The sequence below is a fragment of the Chroicocephalus ridibundus genome, chromosome 1 (assembly GCF_963924245.1).
Source record: "Chroicocephalus ridibundus chromosome 1, bChrRid1.1, whole genome shotgun sequence".
NCBI lineage: Eukaryota > Metazoa > Chordata > Aves > Charadriiformes > Laridae > Chroicocephalus > Chroicocephalus ridibundus.
Window position 1 is genome coordinate 219,383,346 of NC_086284.1, and position 14,487 is coordinate 219,397,832.

Below are 14,487 nucleotides of genomic sequence, written 5' to 3' on the forward strand. Positions count from 1 at the left end.
CGGCAACGTGCGCTGGCAGCCCAGAAACCCCCCGCAGCCTGGGCTGCATCCCCAGCAGCGTGGGCAGCAGGGCGAGGGGGGGATTCTGCCCCTCTGCTCCGCTCGGGGAGACCCCCCTGCAGTGCTGCCTCCAGCGCTGGGGCCTCAGCACAGGAGAGACACGGAGCTGTTGGAGCGGGGCCAGAGGAGGCCCCGGAGATGCTGGGAGGGCTGGAGCCCCTCTGCTGTGGGGACAGGCTGAGAGAGCTGGGGGGGTTCAGCCTGGAGAAGAGAAGGCGCCGGGGAGACCTTCCAGCCCCTTCCAGTCCCTCAAGGGGCTCCAGGAAAGCTGGGGAGGGACTCTGGAGCAGGGAGGGGAGCCACAGGACGAGGGGGAAGGGTTTTACACTGGAAGAGGGGAGATTGGGATGAGATCTCAGGAAGAAATCCTTTGCTGTGAGGGTGGTGAGCCCCTGGCCCAGGTTGCCCAGAGAAGCTGTGGCTGCCCCATCCCTGGAGGGGTTCAAGGCCAGGTTGGACGGGGCTTGGAGCACCCTGGGCTGGTGGGAGGTGTCCCTGCCCAGGGCAGGGGGGAGTGTTGGACTACGTGACATTTAAAGGTCCCTTGCAACCCCAAACCATTCCATGATTCTACGAAACTGGAAAATGCCTGAGCACTTGGGGGAGGAAGGGAAACACGCTCCCAAGCACAGGCTGGCTCCTTGAACAGATGATGATCCCCATTGGAAAAACATCCCGGGCCGTGTGCCAGGAGGATGAGCCCGCTCTTACCCTCCGGCTGCGGTGACCCCGCTTCTGCTGCTGCTGCTCCATGAGCTCGATGGAGTAGGTGGGAGGCGAAGCGGCACGCATGCTGCGCATCACCTGGATGCTGTCCTCCGGCAAGGGCGGCAGCCCCAGCTCCTCCCGCTTCCTCACCTTCATCGCCTGCAGAGCTTCAAATCCACCCAGCGTGAACTAGGGACCAACAAGAGAGGTGAGAGAACGGGCAGGAGACATCCCCCCTGGACCACATGGTTATTCTGGGCTTCCAGGGCCATCCAACCGGAGAGTTGAGGATGAAGAAACCACGTCACTGGTTCGTTCTCCAGACTTCTCCCCCACCCCGCATCCTCTGCACGGCTCAACCCACTCTCGTCCCAGAAGAAACCGTTTGCCTTGTGTCCGCTTCCTGTGCCACCCTAAATAACCTCGTTTTGGTTGGATTGAATAGTCGGGAACATCCAGGCTGCATCAGCACTATTCCCAAAAGGACTGGTTTCTGGAAAAAGGAATGGTTTGCACCCACCAGAAGCACCTTCCAGAGCAGGAGGAGCACCTTCTTCATGGGGAAGTGTGGAGCGTGGCCACTGCAGAACTTTGTCACCATTGTGAAGAGCAGAAGAGCAAATGGCTCTTCAGTGTGCACGGGGAAACCTGGTGGAGAGGGACCAGGAGCAGGTTCAGAGCAGATCCCCCATCACTGAGGTCTCCCCACTGGTCCATCATGACAAAGGGACCTGTTCAGGGCACAATGAACTCTGTGGCTCACTCAGCTCCATCCTGAAGGTCTCCCGGCAGGTCTTCCACTCAGGGGGATCCTCCTCCTGCTCCACACGGATGTTCTCCACCATCAGGTACATGACACTGAGCAGCACCCTGCCGGGACAGCACAGCAGGGAGGTGACACTGCCAAGCAGAGGCCGCTTTGTCCCCAGCGGCTGTCCCATAGCCTCCACCCACGTGTTAGTGGGGAGCAGAGCGGGGGTACCTGAGCTCCGTGCTGTCGGCCAGCGAGATGGCCGGCTTCCTCAGGGCGCTGCTGCAGGCCTGGCTGTTGCTGCGGGGAAGGGGACGAGCTCAGTGACAACCACCGGGCACGGGCTGCTCCTCGCCCCAACCCCCAGCCTACGTCTGCAGCGGTGGGAAACACCACGATGGGGGACGTGCCATGGCTGCGGCACCTCCCTGGTCCTCGGTGAGGAGGAGGAGGAAGGAGAGAGAAGATGATGGCAAGGAGGATGGGTACAAAGAAGACGAAAGAGGATGAGCATGAGGAGGATGGAAGAAGAGGGTGAGGAGGATGGGGAGAAAGACGAAAAAGAGGGTGAGGAGGATGGAAGAAGAGGGTGAGGAAGATGGAGAAGAAGATGAGGAAGAGGAGGGTGAGGAGGATGGGGAGAAAAAAGACAAAGAGGATGGTGAGGAGGATGGGGAAGAAGAAGATGAAGAAGAGGGTGAGGAGGATGGAAGAAGAGGATGAAGAGTATGGGGAGAAAGAAGATGAAGAGGAGGAGAGTGCAGAGGATGGAATAAAAGGGCGAGGAGGATGGGGAAGAAGAAGATGAAGAAGAGGAGGGTGAGGAGGGCAAGGAGAAAGAATAAGATGAAGAAGAGGACAAGGAGGGTGAGGCAGGTGAGGGCAGCGTGGGTCCTCTCACTCGATCTCCATGTTGAGGAGCTCCAGGAAGGCGGTGAAGGTTCCCAGCTGGTACAGGAGGAAGCTGTTGTGCCGAGACCAGTGCAGGACATCACCTTCGTTATCACAGTCTCCGAAGACACCTGGAGAGGCCCGAAGGGAGGCACTGGTTAGGAGGGAGCTGCCTTTGAAGCCCTGAAGCACACGGGACCATCATGGGAAGAAGCTTTGCTGCACCGACCTGGTGCAACCCCAAGAGAAGGCTTCTCCCAAACCCTCCGTGATGAAGCCAGGCAGGGGGTACATGGCCACATCCAGCCACGGGGGATGTGGTCCTTACCCTGTGCCAGGTAGAGGATGGCCCGTGCTACTTTGAGCCGCTTGTCCCTGTTGACCACCTCCAGCCCATCCAGCAGGCGCATGACGTAGGCCTTCTGCTGAGCCTGGTCCAGCTCCAGCCACCTCCTGCCCTGCACTGGAAAGGGGACACAACAACCAGCCGGGTGCTTCCCCGAGGGTCCCGCTCTTGCCCAGGGGAGTCCCCCAAGCCCCAGAGCTGGTACCTTGAGCGTGAAAATCCTCCTCGAAGCATCTCCTGTTGGTGCTGAGCTCGGGCTCCTCGGTGTAGCTGTACAGCTCTGATGGAGAAAGGGGTCACCAGGGACCCGGAGGAGTTTCACCCTCCTCCTCACCAAATCCCTCATGGGGCTCTGAAGCATCAGTGTTTGCAAGTTTGCAGATGACACCGAGGTAAGCGGGAGTGTTGATCTGCATGAGGGTAGGGAGGCTCTACAGAGAGACTTGGATAGATTGGACCGATGGGCCAACACTAATGGAATGTGCTTCAACAAGGCCAAGTGCCAGGTCCTGCACTTGGGCCACAACAACCCCATGCATCGCTACAGGCTTGGGGCAGTGTGGCTGGAGAGCTGCCTGGCAGAAAAGGACCTGGGGGTTCTAACTGACAAGGGGCTGAACACGAGCCAGCAGTGTGCCCAGGTGGCCAAGAGGGCCAATGCCATCCTGGCTTGTATTAGAAATAGTGTGACCAGCAGAAGGAGGGAGGTGACTGTCCCCCTGTACTCAGCACTGGTGAGGCCACACCTTGAGTATTGTGTCCAGTTCTGGGCACCTCAATACGAGAGAGATGTCGAGGTGCTGGAGCGAGCGCAGAGGAGGGCAACGAAGCTGGTGAAGGGCCTGGAGAATAAATCTTATGAGGAGCGATTGAAGGAGCTGGGACTGTTTAGTTTGAGGAAGAGGAGGCTGAGGGGAGACCTCATCACTCTCTGCAACTACTTGGAAGGACACTGTAGAGAGGTTGGTGCTGGTCTCTTCTCACAGGTAATTAGTGATAGAACAAGAGGGAATGGGTTCAAGCTGCAGCAGGGGAGGTTTAGGCTGGACATTAGGGAAAAATTCTTCCCAGAAAGAGTGGTCAGACACTGGAATAGGCTGCCCAGGGAGGTGGTGGAGTCACCATCCCTGGATGTGTTTAAGACTCGTTTAGATGTGGTGTTGGGGGATATGGTGTAGGGGAGAACTCTGTAGAGTGGAGTTGATGGTTGGACTCGATGATCCCAAGGGTCTTTTCCAACCTAAATGATTCTATGATTCTATGATCCCTATGCACCCGAGGAGACATGGGGCAGAGACTTAAACTTATCCTCCACGAGCTCTTCTGTAGCTCCAAGGGGCTTCTTGGAGCCACCCAGTGCTACCAAATTCATCATTTTCATCCCTGTGTCTGAGCTGGGCTCTTCCCACGCTCCTGCCCACAGCGACGGTGATCGAGCTGCATTTGCCATTTCACGGGGGGGGGGCGTTTTGTGTGTGTGTGTGTGGGGGAATTTTCTGTCCCAGTAAAGCCAGTTTGCAAAGGGAAGGACCGCAGGAACACCCGGGCAAGACCTGCACTGATTTCACACCCAGCGCCTCGGATATTTTGGGACCTGCAAATAGGGGCTGGACTTGGAAGGGCACGATGCTGTGCCCGTTCCTATATCATTCCTACCGGTTCCTAGACAATCCCGATAGGTCCTACGGTGCTGAGCAGCACCACGGGGGTCTGAAACGGTCCTGCAAGGGAGGAGGAAGGATCCCTCGAAGGAAAAAAAACGTGCTTTAGCCAGGCCAGCTCGCGCGGCTGAGACACACACAGCTAAAAATAACCCCTTTGCTGGCCGAGATACGCCGGGGACTGGGAGGGTTACAGGGCGACAGCAGCCGGAGCGGGAAGATACAGGACGAGGACTCGACCCATTGTGACACCCGCGATAAAGGGTGACACTTCCCAGCCACCGGGCACGCCAGCCGTCCTCCCACCCCCTGTCAGCGCGTCCCGGATCATTCGGAGCGCGGGGTAACCCCCGTGCCCCCACGCGTCCCTTTCGCTCGTCCCCGGGGAGCGAGCGGCTCTCTATTAATAAATCCCTCTTGCTCTATTACCGCAAGGATGATACCACCCGATATCCATCCCCCGTCCCGCTCGCCCGACTGCCTGAGGGATTCGGCTTTTTTTCCCCACCCCGACGGGCACCTATTAATAGCAACGCAGCCCCCCAACGCCGCTTCACCTGCTAACTCGGCGCCGTGGCCGTCGGCATCCCCGTATTCGAACTCCAGGTTGGGGCAATCCACCGAGCCCTGCGGGAGAGCGGGTTGGGGTTAGCGGGGGAGGCTGCCGCATCCCCGCGGATATTTCGGGAGGCAGGACGGCTGCCAGCGCTCTCAGCCTTTGCACTAAAGCTCCTCCAGCTGCCGGAGCAGCGAATCCTGCACGGATGATCTTGACATGGGTCTCCGGGGCTCGAGCGGGTCGTCCGCGCGAGGCTACTTAAAATACAGCGCAAATTCGGAGTGTAAAAATAGCATTTCTCAAGTCCCAGGGAAAGCAGAGGCAGGACCTAAAGCGCCAGTGAATGTTTGATGCATTTCAGTGCCCCAAATAGTCTTAAAATCAAAGTCTGGGGATGGTTTGAAGCAAAAGTTCCCCGGGAGGATGCGAACCCTCTGCGCGCTCTCCTCAGCATCCCACATCCGACAGCTTTCGGGGCCGAGATTTGCCCTTTGGAAGCCCGTAGGGTTGTGGATCTCCCCCCTCCTCCCCTGCGGAGGAGGAACTGGAGCATGAAACTCCACCGGAGGATTACGGTGGGGCCAGGAGCGGGCGGCCGCAGCCAGACGACGACCCAACGCCGGCATCGCGCCGCCGAGCCCCGGGGAGGGAACACATGAATGGATAATCAACCAAATTAACATAATTTCTCATTCTGAGTCCCAGCATCCCTCTTCGGCAGCCGGGCTGGAACTGATGCGCATCGTCACGATTAATATTGATGACCCTGGAGGATGCGCGGCTCAGAAACGTTGGTTTCTCGCCCAATTTTTGTAGCCAAGCCAGTTCGGGGAGCTAAAGCCGAGGAGGAATTCGGCGAAGCGCGTGCGGCACTAATCCGCTTGGTGAGGCCGAGCCGCTGCTCTTGGAGCCAGGAGGGAAATGCAGACCCCGAATTCAAATTCACGGGCAGGGCTTGGAGGGGGGCACATCTTGGGAACCGTCTCCCAGCAAAGTGGGACCCTTTTTGGAGTCAGATCCCCAGGGAGCCCCTCGACTCCTTCATGTCCCCTGCTCACTCTGTGTCCCTCGGTGGCTTTAGGGTGGCCGGGGACATCGGTGCCAGACCGGCCCCTGGTGACCTGAGCCTGGTCCTGCTTCCCCAGCCCCGCACCCATGAAGCCGGGTGGGTGCAGCCCAGGGCAGGGGGGGGAGTTTAGGGGTTATGTTATTTTGGGAAGAAGGGGTGAAGGGTAGCAGAGGGGACTGTGGCCCCCAGACCCTGGTGAGGGGGTGTAAGTGGGTGCCTGGAGGGTGTGTGGGGGAGCCAGGGACCCAGCTGGGACCCCAAAACCTTGCTGCCAGCTCTGGGAGTGGGGCGGGGACGTGCCAGTACTGGGGACACCCTCCTGGGAACCCCCACACTCCAGAGCGGGCGCCCCCACAGGACTCCCAAGTCCCCAGGCTGGGGGGACACCCCTCGGACCGGTAACCCCCCCACCCGAATCATGGATCGGGCCCCGCAGGACCCCTCACCTGCGAGGTAGGGACCCTCAACTCCCGGGGCAGTTAACCCCCAGCTCCCAGGGACCCCTCACCCCCGGGGCAGGGACCCCTCACCTCCAGGGCAGCGACCCCCAACTCCCGGGGACCCCAACCCCCGGGGCGGGGACCCCCCCACGCCAGGGACCTCTAACCCCCGGAGCAGCGTCCTCCAACTCCCGGGCCAGGGACGCCCAACTCCCGGGGCAGGGACCCCAAACCCCAGGGACCCCCAGCTCCTGGGGCAGGGAACCCCCCCTCCACACCCGATATGGGGTCCCCCCTCCCCCCAGCAGCGGCCAAAAAGGATCCCCGGGGGTGGGAGTTGGTGGCGGGGCCGCCCCCCGCCCTTACCTCGGACTCCTTCCGCTGGCTCCTGAAGAGCTCCCGGCTCTTGGGCGGGGGCTGTTGGGGGGGCTGTTGGGGGGGCTGGCCCGGACGAGCCCTGCCCGGGGCCGGGGCCGGGGCCGGGGCCGCTCCCCCCGCCGCCTCCATCGGCCGCGGCCCCTCCGCAGTGCCGCCGAGCACGTGGGGGCCGCCCCTCCGCGCCCCGCCCCTCTCCCCGCCCCCCAGCGCCCATTGGTCCGCCCCTCCCGGGGGGCGGGGACAGAGGACACACCCCCTCGCTGCCACTGGGCGGGGGGCGGGGCCAGAAGGGGCGTCCCTTGGTGGGGGTCCGCCGGGGTGATGGCGGGGGGTGGGAGCGGGACGCAGGGACGGCGGGGGGTGTCCGGGGGTTTTGGGGGTGCGGGGGCGTGGGGTGACCTCGGGGAGGGGGTGCTGCCAGCGGGGGATGCTGGGGGGGGGCATGGGGGGTGCCTGGAAGTGACAGGTTGGGGGGGGCACGGGGTGATGAGGTGTCCCTGGGGGGTGCTGGGGGGGGTCGCTATGGGGTGTCCCTGGGGCTACTGGAAACATGAGTGGCACTGGGGGGGTGGGGGGGCATGGGTTGGCCATGGGGTGCTGGAGGGAGGGGGGCTATGGGATGTCCCTGGGGCTGCTGGGAACAGGGGTGCTTCGGGGGGTGGGGGGGGGAAACGGGATGTCCCTAGGGCAACGGGGGTGTCCCGGGGGGTGCTGGCATCTGGGGTGCCCCTGGGGGGGGGGGGGGTGTTATGGGTTGTCGCTGGGGCTGCTGGAAACAGGATTGTCCCTGCGTTTTGCTGGGGCGGGGGGGGGGGGGCGTTATGGGGTGTCCCTAGGGCTGCTGGAAACAGGGGTGCCCCTCGGGGTGCTGGGGGAGGGGGGGGGCTATGGAGTGCCCCTGGGGCTGATGAGGGGCCCCTGGGAGTGCTGGGGAGGGGGGCGTGGGGTGTCCCTGCGGCTGCTGTATGTTGGGGTGCCCCTGGGATTTGAGGGGGGGGGGGGTATGGAATGTGCCGGGGGTGATGGGTTGGGGGAGCAGGGGGTTGCTGGGGGTAGTTAGAGGTGCCCGTGGGGCTAGTGGGGGTGGCCATGGGGGTGCTGGGTCCTGCCGGCACCTGGGGCGGGGGGGGGGGGGTGGGGAGCTGCAGCTGCCCCACTGCAGGTAGGGGGGTCAAGAGTCCCGTCCCCCAGGCACCCCCCAGCATCACCCCCTGGGTTGGTTTATCCAAACCCCCCCCCCCCGGTACCACAATTTGGGCTAAAAGCAGCTCCTGGGAGGGGCTGGAAACCAGGGGAGGGAGGGGGAACACCGCTCCTCTCCACCCAATATTGGGGGGGGGTGGGGGTGTTTTTAGGGGCGACCACGCAGGGAGGTGCTGGAGGCCCCATTTTGGTGCTGCTCATTTCCCGCATCGTTCCCCAGCCGCTGGAAAAGCAAAGCCCGGAGGGGGGGTATTTCCCGCGGCCGCCCCGGCAGCGATGGCAGTTCTGCAGCCGAGAGGTGACAGATCGGGAACAGGAGCGATAACGGGATTTTTTCCGGCACCGCTCGGGCCGCTTTCCCTAAGGAAAAAAAGCCAAAACAGCCGCCCGGAGCCCAAACAGCCCCGGCTGCCCCAAGGCCACGCGGCCGCCGGAGCAGATTTCCCCGGCGGGATTTGGGACAACATCCCCATCCCCACCCCAGGGCATCACCGCCCCTCGCCGCACCCCCAAAAATTCCCCACCTGCTCCTGCCAGACCCCAAAAAACGCTCCGGAGAAGCTGAGTTTTTCCAATGTTTTATTTGTGTTTTGAGATTACAGAGTCTTTATTGCTGATCTAATACAATCACTCAGACATTAATATTTAAAACATCCTTTTGAAAATGTTACGTTTGCAAAGTTCTCATTTCCTCGCTGCAGGCTGATGACAGGTTTTGTCTTATTATTTCTAAAGTTCAGAACAGAATTAATTTCCTTATACGATTTTGCTGGTGTTACCTAAAATCTCCTTTTTCCTAATTCTTTAAAAATGTGTTACATTAAAAAAAAACAAACAAACAAACGAACAAACAAAAAAAACCAACCCAAAAAACCCAAACCAACCCATTACACGTTTAATTTAGAGATGATCACAGAATATGATTCCAGATTTGATTAGGAAAAAGCCAAGCAAGCAAAAAAGCCTACAGAAGAAGCAGAACGGCAATGGAGAAGGGCTTTAAAAATCGAGGTGGGAAAAGCCGGTTGGGAGTTTATTATTAATTATTTCTTTTTCTCCTATCTACCTGGAAGATAAAGCGGGCTTAAAAATCGGCAGGAAGGAACTGACGGGTGAGGACAGCACCACCGTATGCTGCGCGAGCGACGGACACGGGGGCGGCGAGCGGCTGCACCGAAGGGTCACGCCGACGGAGAGGGATTTTCCCGGGGGCAGAAGCGGCTGCGGTTGGGACGCCCATTTTCCAGAAGCTGTTTGGCTCGCCGTGACCCCGCGACCGCGTCTCACCTCCACCGAGAGCAGGATTTCGGGCCGCGCATCTGCAGAGAACAACTGAAGCTCTGGGGTTCGCTGGTTGATGCAGACGAAGGGACTCCAGCACGGGGAAAGACCCGAACGTGACGTTCCAAATAGCTCAAGGGGACTCTTCCCCAAAATCTCAGGGTCTGGATAAAATTCATGATTGAGTAGAGATTATTTCAAGTTTGTGGTTAGTGATCAGTCCATGATGAAGCCTTCTCAAAGCCCTAACGTCTCCTCAAAGTCTCCTCAAAGCCCTAAGGGTCTTCTCAAAGTCTCCTCAAAGCCCGAAGGGTCTCCTCAAAGCCTTCTCAAAGCCTTAAGGTCTCCTCAAGGTCGTACAACGCTCTAAGGTCGCCTCAAAGCCTTCTCAAAGCCCTAAGGTCTCCTCAAGGTCTTCTCAAGGTCTTACTTCTAGGCTTTTGAGTAATTTCAAAGAGAAACTTGGAATTCGCAAACCTACGAGAACGTTTGCTCCAAAGATGAGCATCTTGTGGTCAAGGTGACTTCAGAGCTCGGCATCAAGAGCCGTGAGGAGGACTTGGCCGCCGAGACCATAATTCCACAGTTTTTCCTTTCTTGTGCGTGAATGAGCTGCCACAAAAGAGGTTTTTCATGATGGCAAAGAAGTCCGCGAGGACAAAACAAGAATCTGTAGCTGATGAGGGACTCGGGTACCAAAGCAGCAACCACAGGATAAAGGCTTTTGTGCTCACGGGGTCGGGCAATTTTATTTCAGAAGGACCATGTTCTCCACGTGAACCATAAAAGTGACTCCGATGAGACGTGGAGACTTGGAAAGCCACCTTGGTAAGCGTGCCGTGCTGTCCGCAGCGTTCAGGTGGGACATCCTGGGCTAAAACAAGTAACTGTGGCAGATTTGTTCTCCATCGGCTCTGATGCATCAAGATTCGAGGCGACTGAAGGTCTTTAGTGATGCTAAATTCTTCCCCGCGCACAAAATCAGGGTGGAGATTACTCCGGCGTACGTCTCATGCACTCAAAGGGGATGTCCAGATTTCATCACACAAATATTACTAGAAAATAAAACTCTGAAGATTTCCAATGAGGACTGAAATTCAGCTGGAGAAACACCTTGCATGGACAAGGGTCCTCCCAGCCGGGATGGCCGACGAGCTCGGTTTTTGGAAGAGCTCCCGGACACGTGAGCAGCAGTTGTCGGCGAGGCCGCAAGGCTCTTCCACCAGCGTGGGCAACGCAAGGCTGCCCCGGAGCCCCACCGGGAAAACGACTTTGGTTGAACCGTAGGAGGTTGGCACTCGTTAACGTGAGCAGCAGGAAAATACTGCGGAGCTGTGACGAAGGGAGCGGTGGTGGGTCTTACCCTACAGCCACCAGGTCTACCTCCGAGCGGGCACCACTCTGCCCTCCCGGCTCCTACCAGGGCCCATCCCCGTCTGACGCTCACGACCGGACCCTTCGTTTCAGCTTTCACAGCAGTGCTAAGGCGAAGTTCACCGACTCGCTGGCAGAACCGTCCCTTGGGCAGTTCGGCAGAATTCCGAGAGGTTTCTCCAGCGACGGCCGGCGAGATTTACCGCTTCGCTGACGAGGCGGCGCCCGGCTGGTCGGCAGCGCCTGGAGCGAGCGAGGTTTTTAGCTGCGTTGTCAAACGGCATGAGAAACGCAAACGCGGCGGCCCTCCGGCCGGCTCCCGCGGCTGCCGGGATCCTGCTCTGCTGGAAGAAGCGCTGGGATGAGAAGGAAACCAAAAGCGACGTGCGACCTCGAGGTCAGATCCCGCGTCGGATGAACGGTGATAACGGACTGTTCCAAGGACATCGCAGCGATTCCGCTCCACCAGCTTCCTCCTCGCCTCCCCCATCCTCCCAGCCCCGAAAAAGAACAACCCGAAGAGAAAAATGAAACAAACGGAAAAGAATCCACCGTCTCCCAGTCCCGCGGCAGTACGAACACCAGTGGCAGAGGCCGCATGTACAGTATTCTAATTTAATAAATAAATAACCTAAACACACTGTCTACTATGTGAGCAAGCCCGGCTCTAACTTAGGAAGCTTGCGCTGTTTCATCCTGTACAGTAGTTGAGAAAAGACTTGGGTTCTTGTTCCTCGCGATTCTCCGGGATACAGCGGCAGGAACTTAATATCTGGGGGAGAGAGGAGAAAAGGAGGTTTAGGTGAGCTGCTGGGGAGGACACCAAGCTCCCCCAGCACCAACGCGGCGTGTTTTGGGAGGGGCGGCCGCCAAGAAAAGGAAGGATTTAGGAAGAGGCTCAGTCCTCATCTCCTCCCCCACAAATTCCACATTATATTTAGCCGCCCACCCTCCCTGCTCCGACGCTGCCTTTCGCTTCCAGTGCGGGAAGGGGAGAAGTCAACGGTGCCCGACGGACCCGGGGACCGAGTCCCAGCGGTTTGCGGCGACATCGGGTGGGGAACCCGGGAGGATGCACCGAAGGTGCAGGAGCAAATGCCTCGGACGCCAAAGCCCGGCTCAAACCGGCTGAATTTATCGGGAGGCGTCCTGTTAGGCTGGGAGCCGAGAGCAGGTAATTCATATCACAGAGCCACGCGTGAGGAGAGCGAGGTGCCTGCTCTAACGAAGCAAGCTGTCGAGCGGCATGAGGCTGACGCCTAATTGCCCGTTAACATCCAGAAAAAGAGCCCGCGCGCACCCGGAGATCTCCTCTCACCTCCCTACACGCCAAAATAGGGAACTTTGGAAAAGACTCTTTGCCTTTTGTACGTGGAGGCTTAAATCCCCACGGGACGTCAAGCTGAAGCTGCCCCCGTACATCTCCCCCCCCCACCCCCCGCGGCGGGGTCGTCGTGGCTCGCCCTCGGTGCCGGGGATTTGCCGTGACCCTCTGCTTATCCTGACTTCTCCGTGCCTGGGACGAACCACGCTCCCCGCGAGGTCGGGACGACGGCCAGACACCGAAAACGGGCAAAGAAAACGGAACCGGAGGAAATTCCTCCACGGCCGCGCGGCGGCACCGTCATTTTGCGCATAAAAAAAAAAAAAAAAAAGCTCAGGATACGGCAAAACCCAGTAAAGCCCCAAAACTGGAGCGTTTTGGTGCGGAGCTGCTCTCGCGTGAGCGCCGAAGACCTGCACGCCGAGAAAATGCTTTTTCCTGCAAGAAAAGGATCGGGGCTTCAACCCCCCCCACAAGCCAATCCGTGCGCGTGCAAAGGCCATTTCATTTTTCAGGGTGAAAAAAACGCCTCCCAGCGTTGGCTACAAACATAAGCCTGGAAAGGGAAGAGATCCAGGGGGCTCACATTAAACATTATCATTATTGCTGGGAGAGCCACGGCGCCCAGCAGCCCGGCTCTGCGCCATCTCGTCCTTCGTCAAACTTTAAAAATAAAGCCGTCACCCGGAGTTGGCCGCGTGGCATCGCTCTGCCGTTTGTCCGGGTGACAGCTGCTGCCAGATACAAAGGGCTCGTGTCCTGCCAAGCCCTCTTGTGTCACAGCTCCAACTGTGCCGTCCCCTTCCCGGCCGCACCGCTTTCTACGTGGCGACGGGAACCGTCAGAAAGCCTGTGAGATCTTCACAGGGGACTGGTGGGATCAAACCCCATCCCTTAATGGGCTGAAGCTGCGGCAGGGGAGGTTTGGGTTGGAGATTAGGAAAAATTACTTTACTGACGGAGCGGTCAGGCGCTGGAACAGCCTGCCCAGGGAGGGGGTTGAGTCACCGTCCCTAGAGGTGTTGAAGAAACGTCTAGATGTGGCACTTCAGGGCATGCTCTAGCGGCAGAGATTGTAGGTTGGTTGGTTGGACTCGATGACCTCAAAGGTCCTTTCCAACCATGAAGATTCTATGATTCTGTCCACCCCCCCTCCACCCCCGGCATGTGCACCCCATGGCAGAAGAAAGAGAGAGGTTGGGGAGCAGCACCTGTAGTAGTTTGGTTTGAAAGGTCCGTTCTTATTCAGTCCCAAGTATTTGGCTTGTTCATCCGTTAGTTCCGTCAGGTGGGCATCGAACGTTGGGAGGTGAAGGCTTGCCACGTACTCGTCTGAAACGATTCCAAGCCTCGTTAGTACGCTGAAGGGAAAGCAACGAGTCCCCTCCTGCTCTGCACCAAGGTCCCTAACGCCCCGGCTGGGAAGGGCATCGCTCCTCGTGTCCTTCCTGCTAAACTGTAGGACTTCTTTTCACCCCGACTGGGGAAAACCCAAGGCGCTCATCTATTTCGAGGTAAAGAGAAAAACCTTTCTCCGAAATACCCTTCCAGCAGGACTCCTGGGTCTGCTGCTGCGTTACACCATACTCTTGGGCAAGCCTGGATGCTCCACTGGTGCAGGAGCCACCGGACATTTCTGGTAGGTGCCACCTAACACCCAACCTAGGGACAAGCTGCACCTGGCCTCAAAAAAATACAATTAACACCCCAAAAATGACCAGTTCTGCAGCAAAAGCGTGGTCAGTGTAGCTTGTGCCCTCAGGAGGGGGTGAGGCAGAGCTGTTGGTCAGGGACTACGTGTCTTCGCAGCCAAGGACGGCAGCTCTGCTGGCGGAAGCCCTACGTGACAATCCCTCGCATCAGCGCGGAGGGACTCCTGCCGTCGGCCGAGCGCGTCAGCCTGTTTTCCCCCGGCTGGGATGGGGAAACAACGCGTCCAATTTAGCAAAGAGCCCAGACCCAGTGGGAAGAACTTGCTGGAAGACCCTGAGCTTGGCAGAGAGGCCGGCGAGAGAGCCCAGGAGGCTGCGGTGCCCTGCCGTCCCCAGCCCAGCCGAGCAAACCCTCCCATCCGTTCAACCTCAAAAAAGAAGGCAGTAAGTACATCTTTACCCATTTTCTTGGGCAGCAGGTACACGTCTTGCTTGTAGCGGCCTTCGGGAGCGTTGTACAGCTCTATCAAAGCCAAAGCCTGGATGGAGAAGACACTTAGGTAAGAAACTGCCGCCCGCTGTGGAGCGAGACGCTGCTTTCGGCTCGGCCCAAACCCTACTCGCCTGCGTGGTGGCAGTGATGGACAGGACAAAGGTGGGGACAGTGGAGCAGCTCAGGTTCAGCAGGCGGCCCTGGGAAGCAAAAACTGGTTGTTATCTCAACGCGGCACCAAAACCCGCCTACAACCCTACAGAAGGTACAAGAACCACCGGCGAAACGCGTTTCTTC

At 58.9% G+C, this 14,487-nt stretch overlaps 2 protein-coding genes across 4 annotated transcripts in view; both read right to left on the reverse strand.

Annotated features, from left to right (window-relative positions):
* Positions 1–7,013, reverse strand: part of STRIP2 (striatin interacting protein 2) — a 30,226-nt gene extending 23,213 nt beyond the window's left edge. The window contains exons 1-9 of the mRNA XM_063323768.1: positions 6,852–7,013; positions 4,975–5,044; positions 2,962–3,036; positions 2,739–2,873; positions 2,421–2,541; positions 1,751–1,819; positions 1,532–1,638; positions 1,289–1,416; positions 772–957 (exon numbers count right to left, since the gene is read on the reverse strand). Coding sequence (XP_063179838.1) covers positions 772–957; positions 1,289–1,416; positions 1,532–1,638; positions 1,751–1,819; positions 2,421–2,541; positions 2,739–2,873; positions 2,962–3,036; positions 4,975–5,044; positions 6,852–6,992 — 1,032 coding nt within the window. The 5' untranslated portion in view covers positions 6,993–7,013. The remainder of the gene's footprint in view (positions 1–771; positions 958–1,288; positions 1,417–1,531; positions 1,639–1,750; positions 1,820–2,420; positions 2,542–2,738; positions 2,874–2,961; positions 3,037–4,974; positions 5,045–6,851) is intronic.
* Positions 7,014–8,628: 1,615 nt separating this feature from the next.
* AHCYL2 (adenosylhomocysteinase like 2) overlaps positions 8,629–14,487 on the reverse strand; it is a 113,522-nt gene continuing 107,663 nt past the window's right edge. For all 3 annotated transcript variants that reach the window (XM_063323769.1, XM_063323770.1, XM_063323771.1), the window contains exons 14-17: positions 14,322–14,390; positions 14,158–14,236; positions 13,257–13,377; positions 8,629–11,493 (exon numbers count right to left, since the gene is read on the reverse strand). In XM_063323769.1, the coding sequence (XP_063179839.1) occupies positions 11,487–11,493; positions 13,257–13,377; positions 14,158–14,236; positions 14,322–14,390 (276 nt within the window). In that variant the 3' untranslated portion in view covers positions 8,629–11,486. The remainder of the gene's footprint in view (positions 11,494–13,256; positions 13,378–14,157; positions 14,237–14,321; positions 14,391–14,487) is intronic.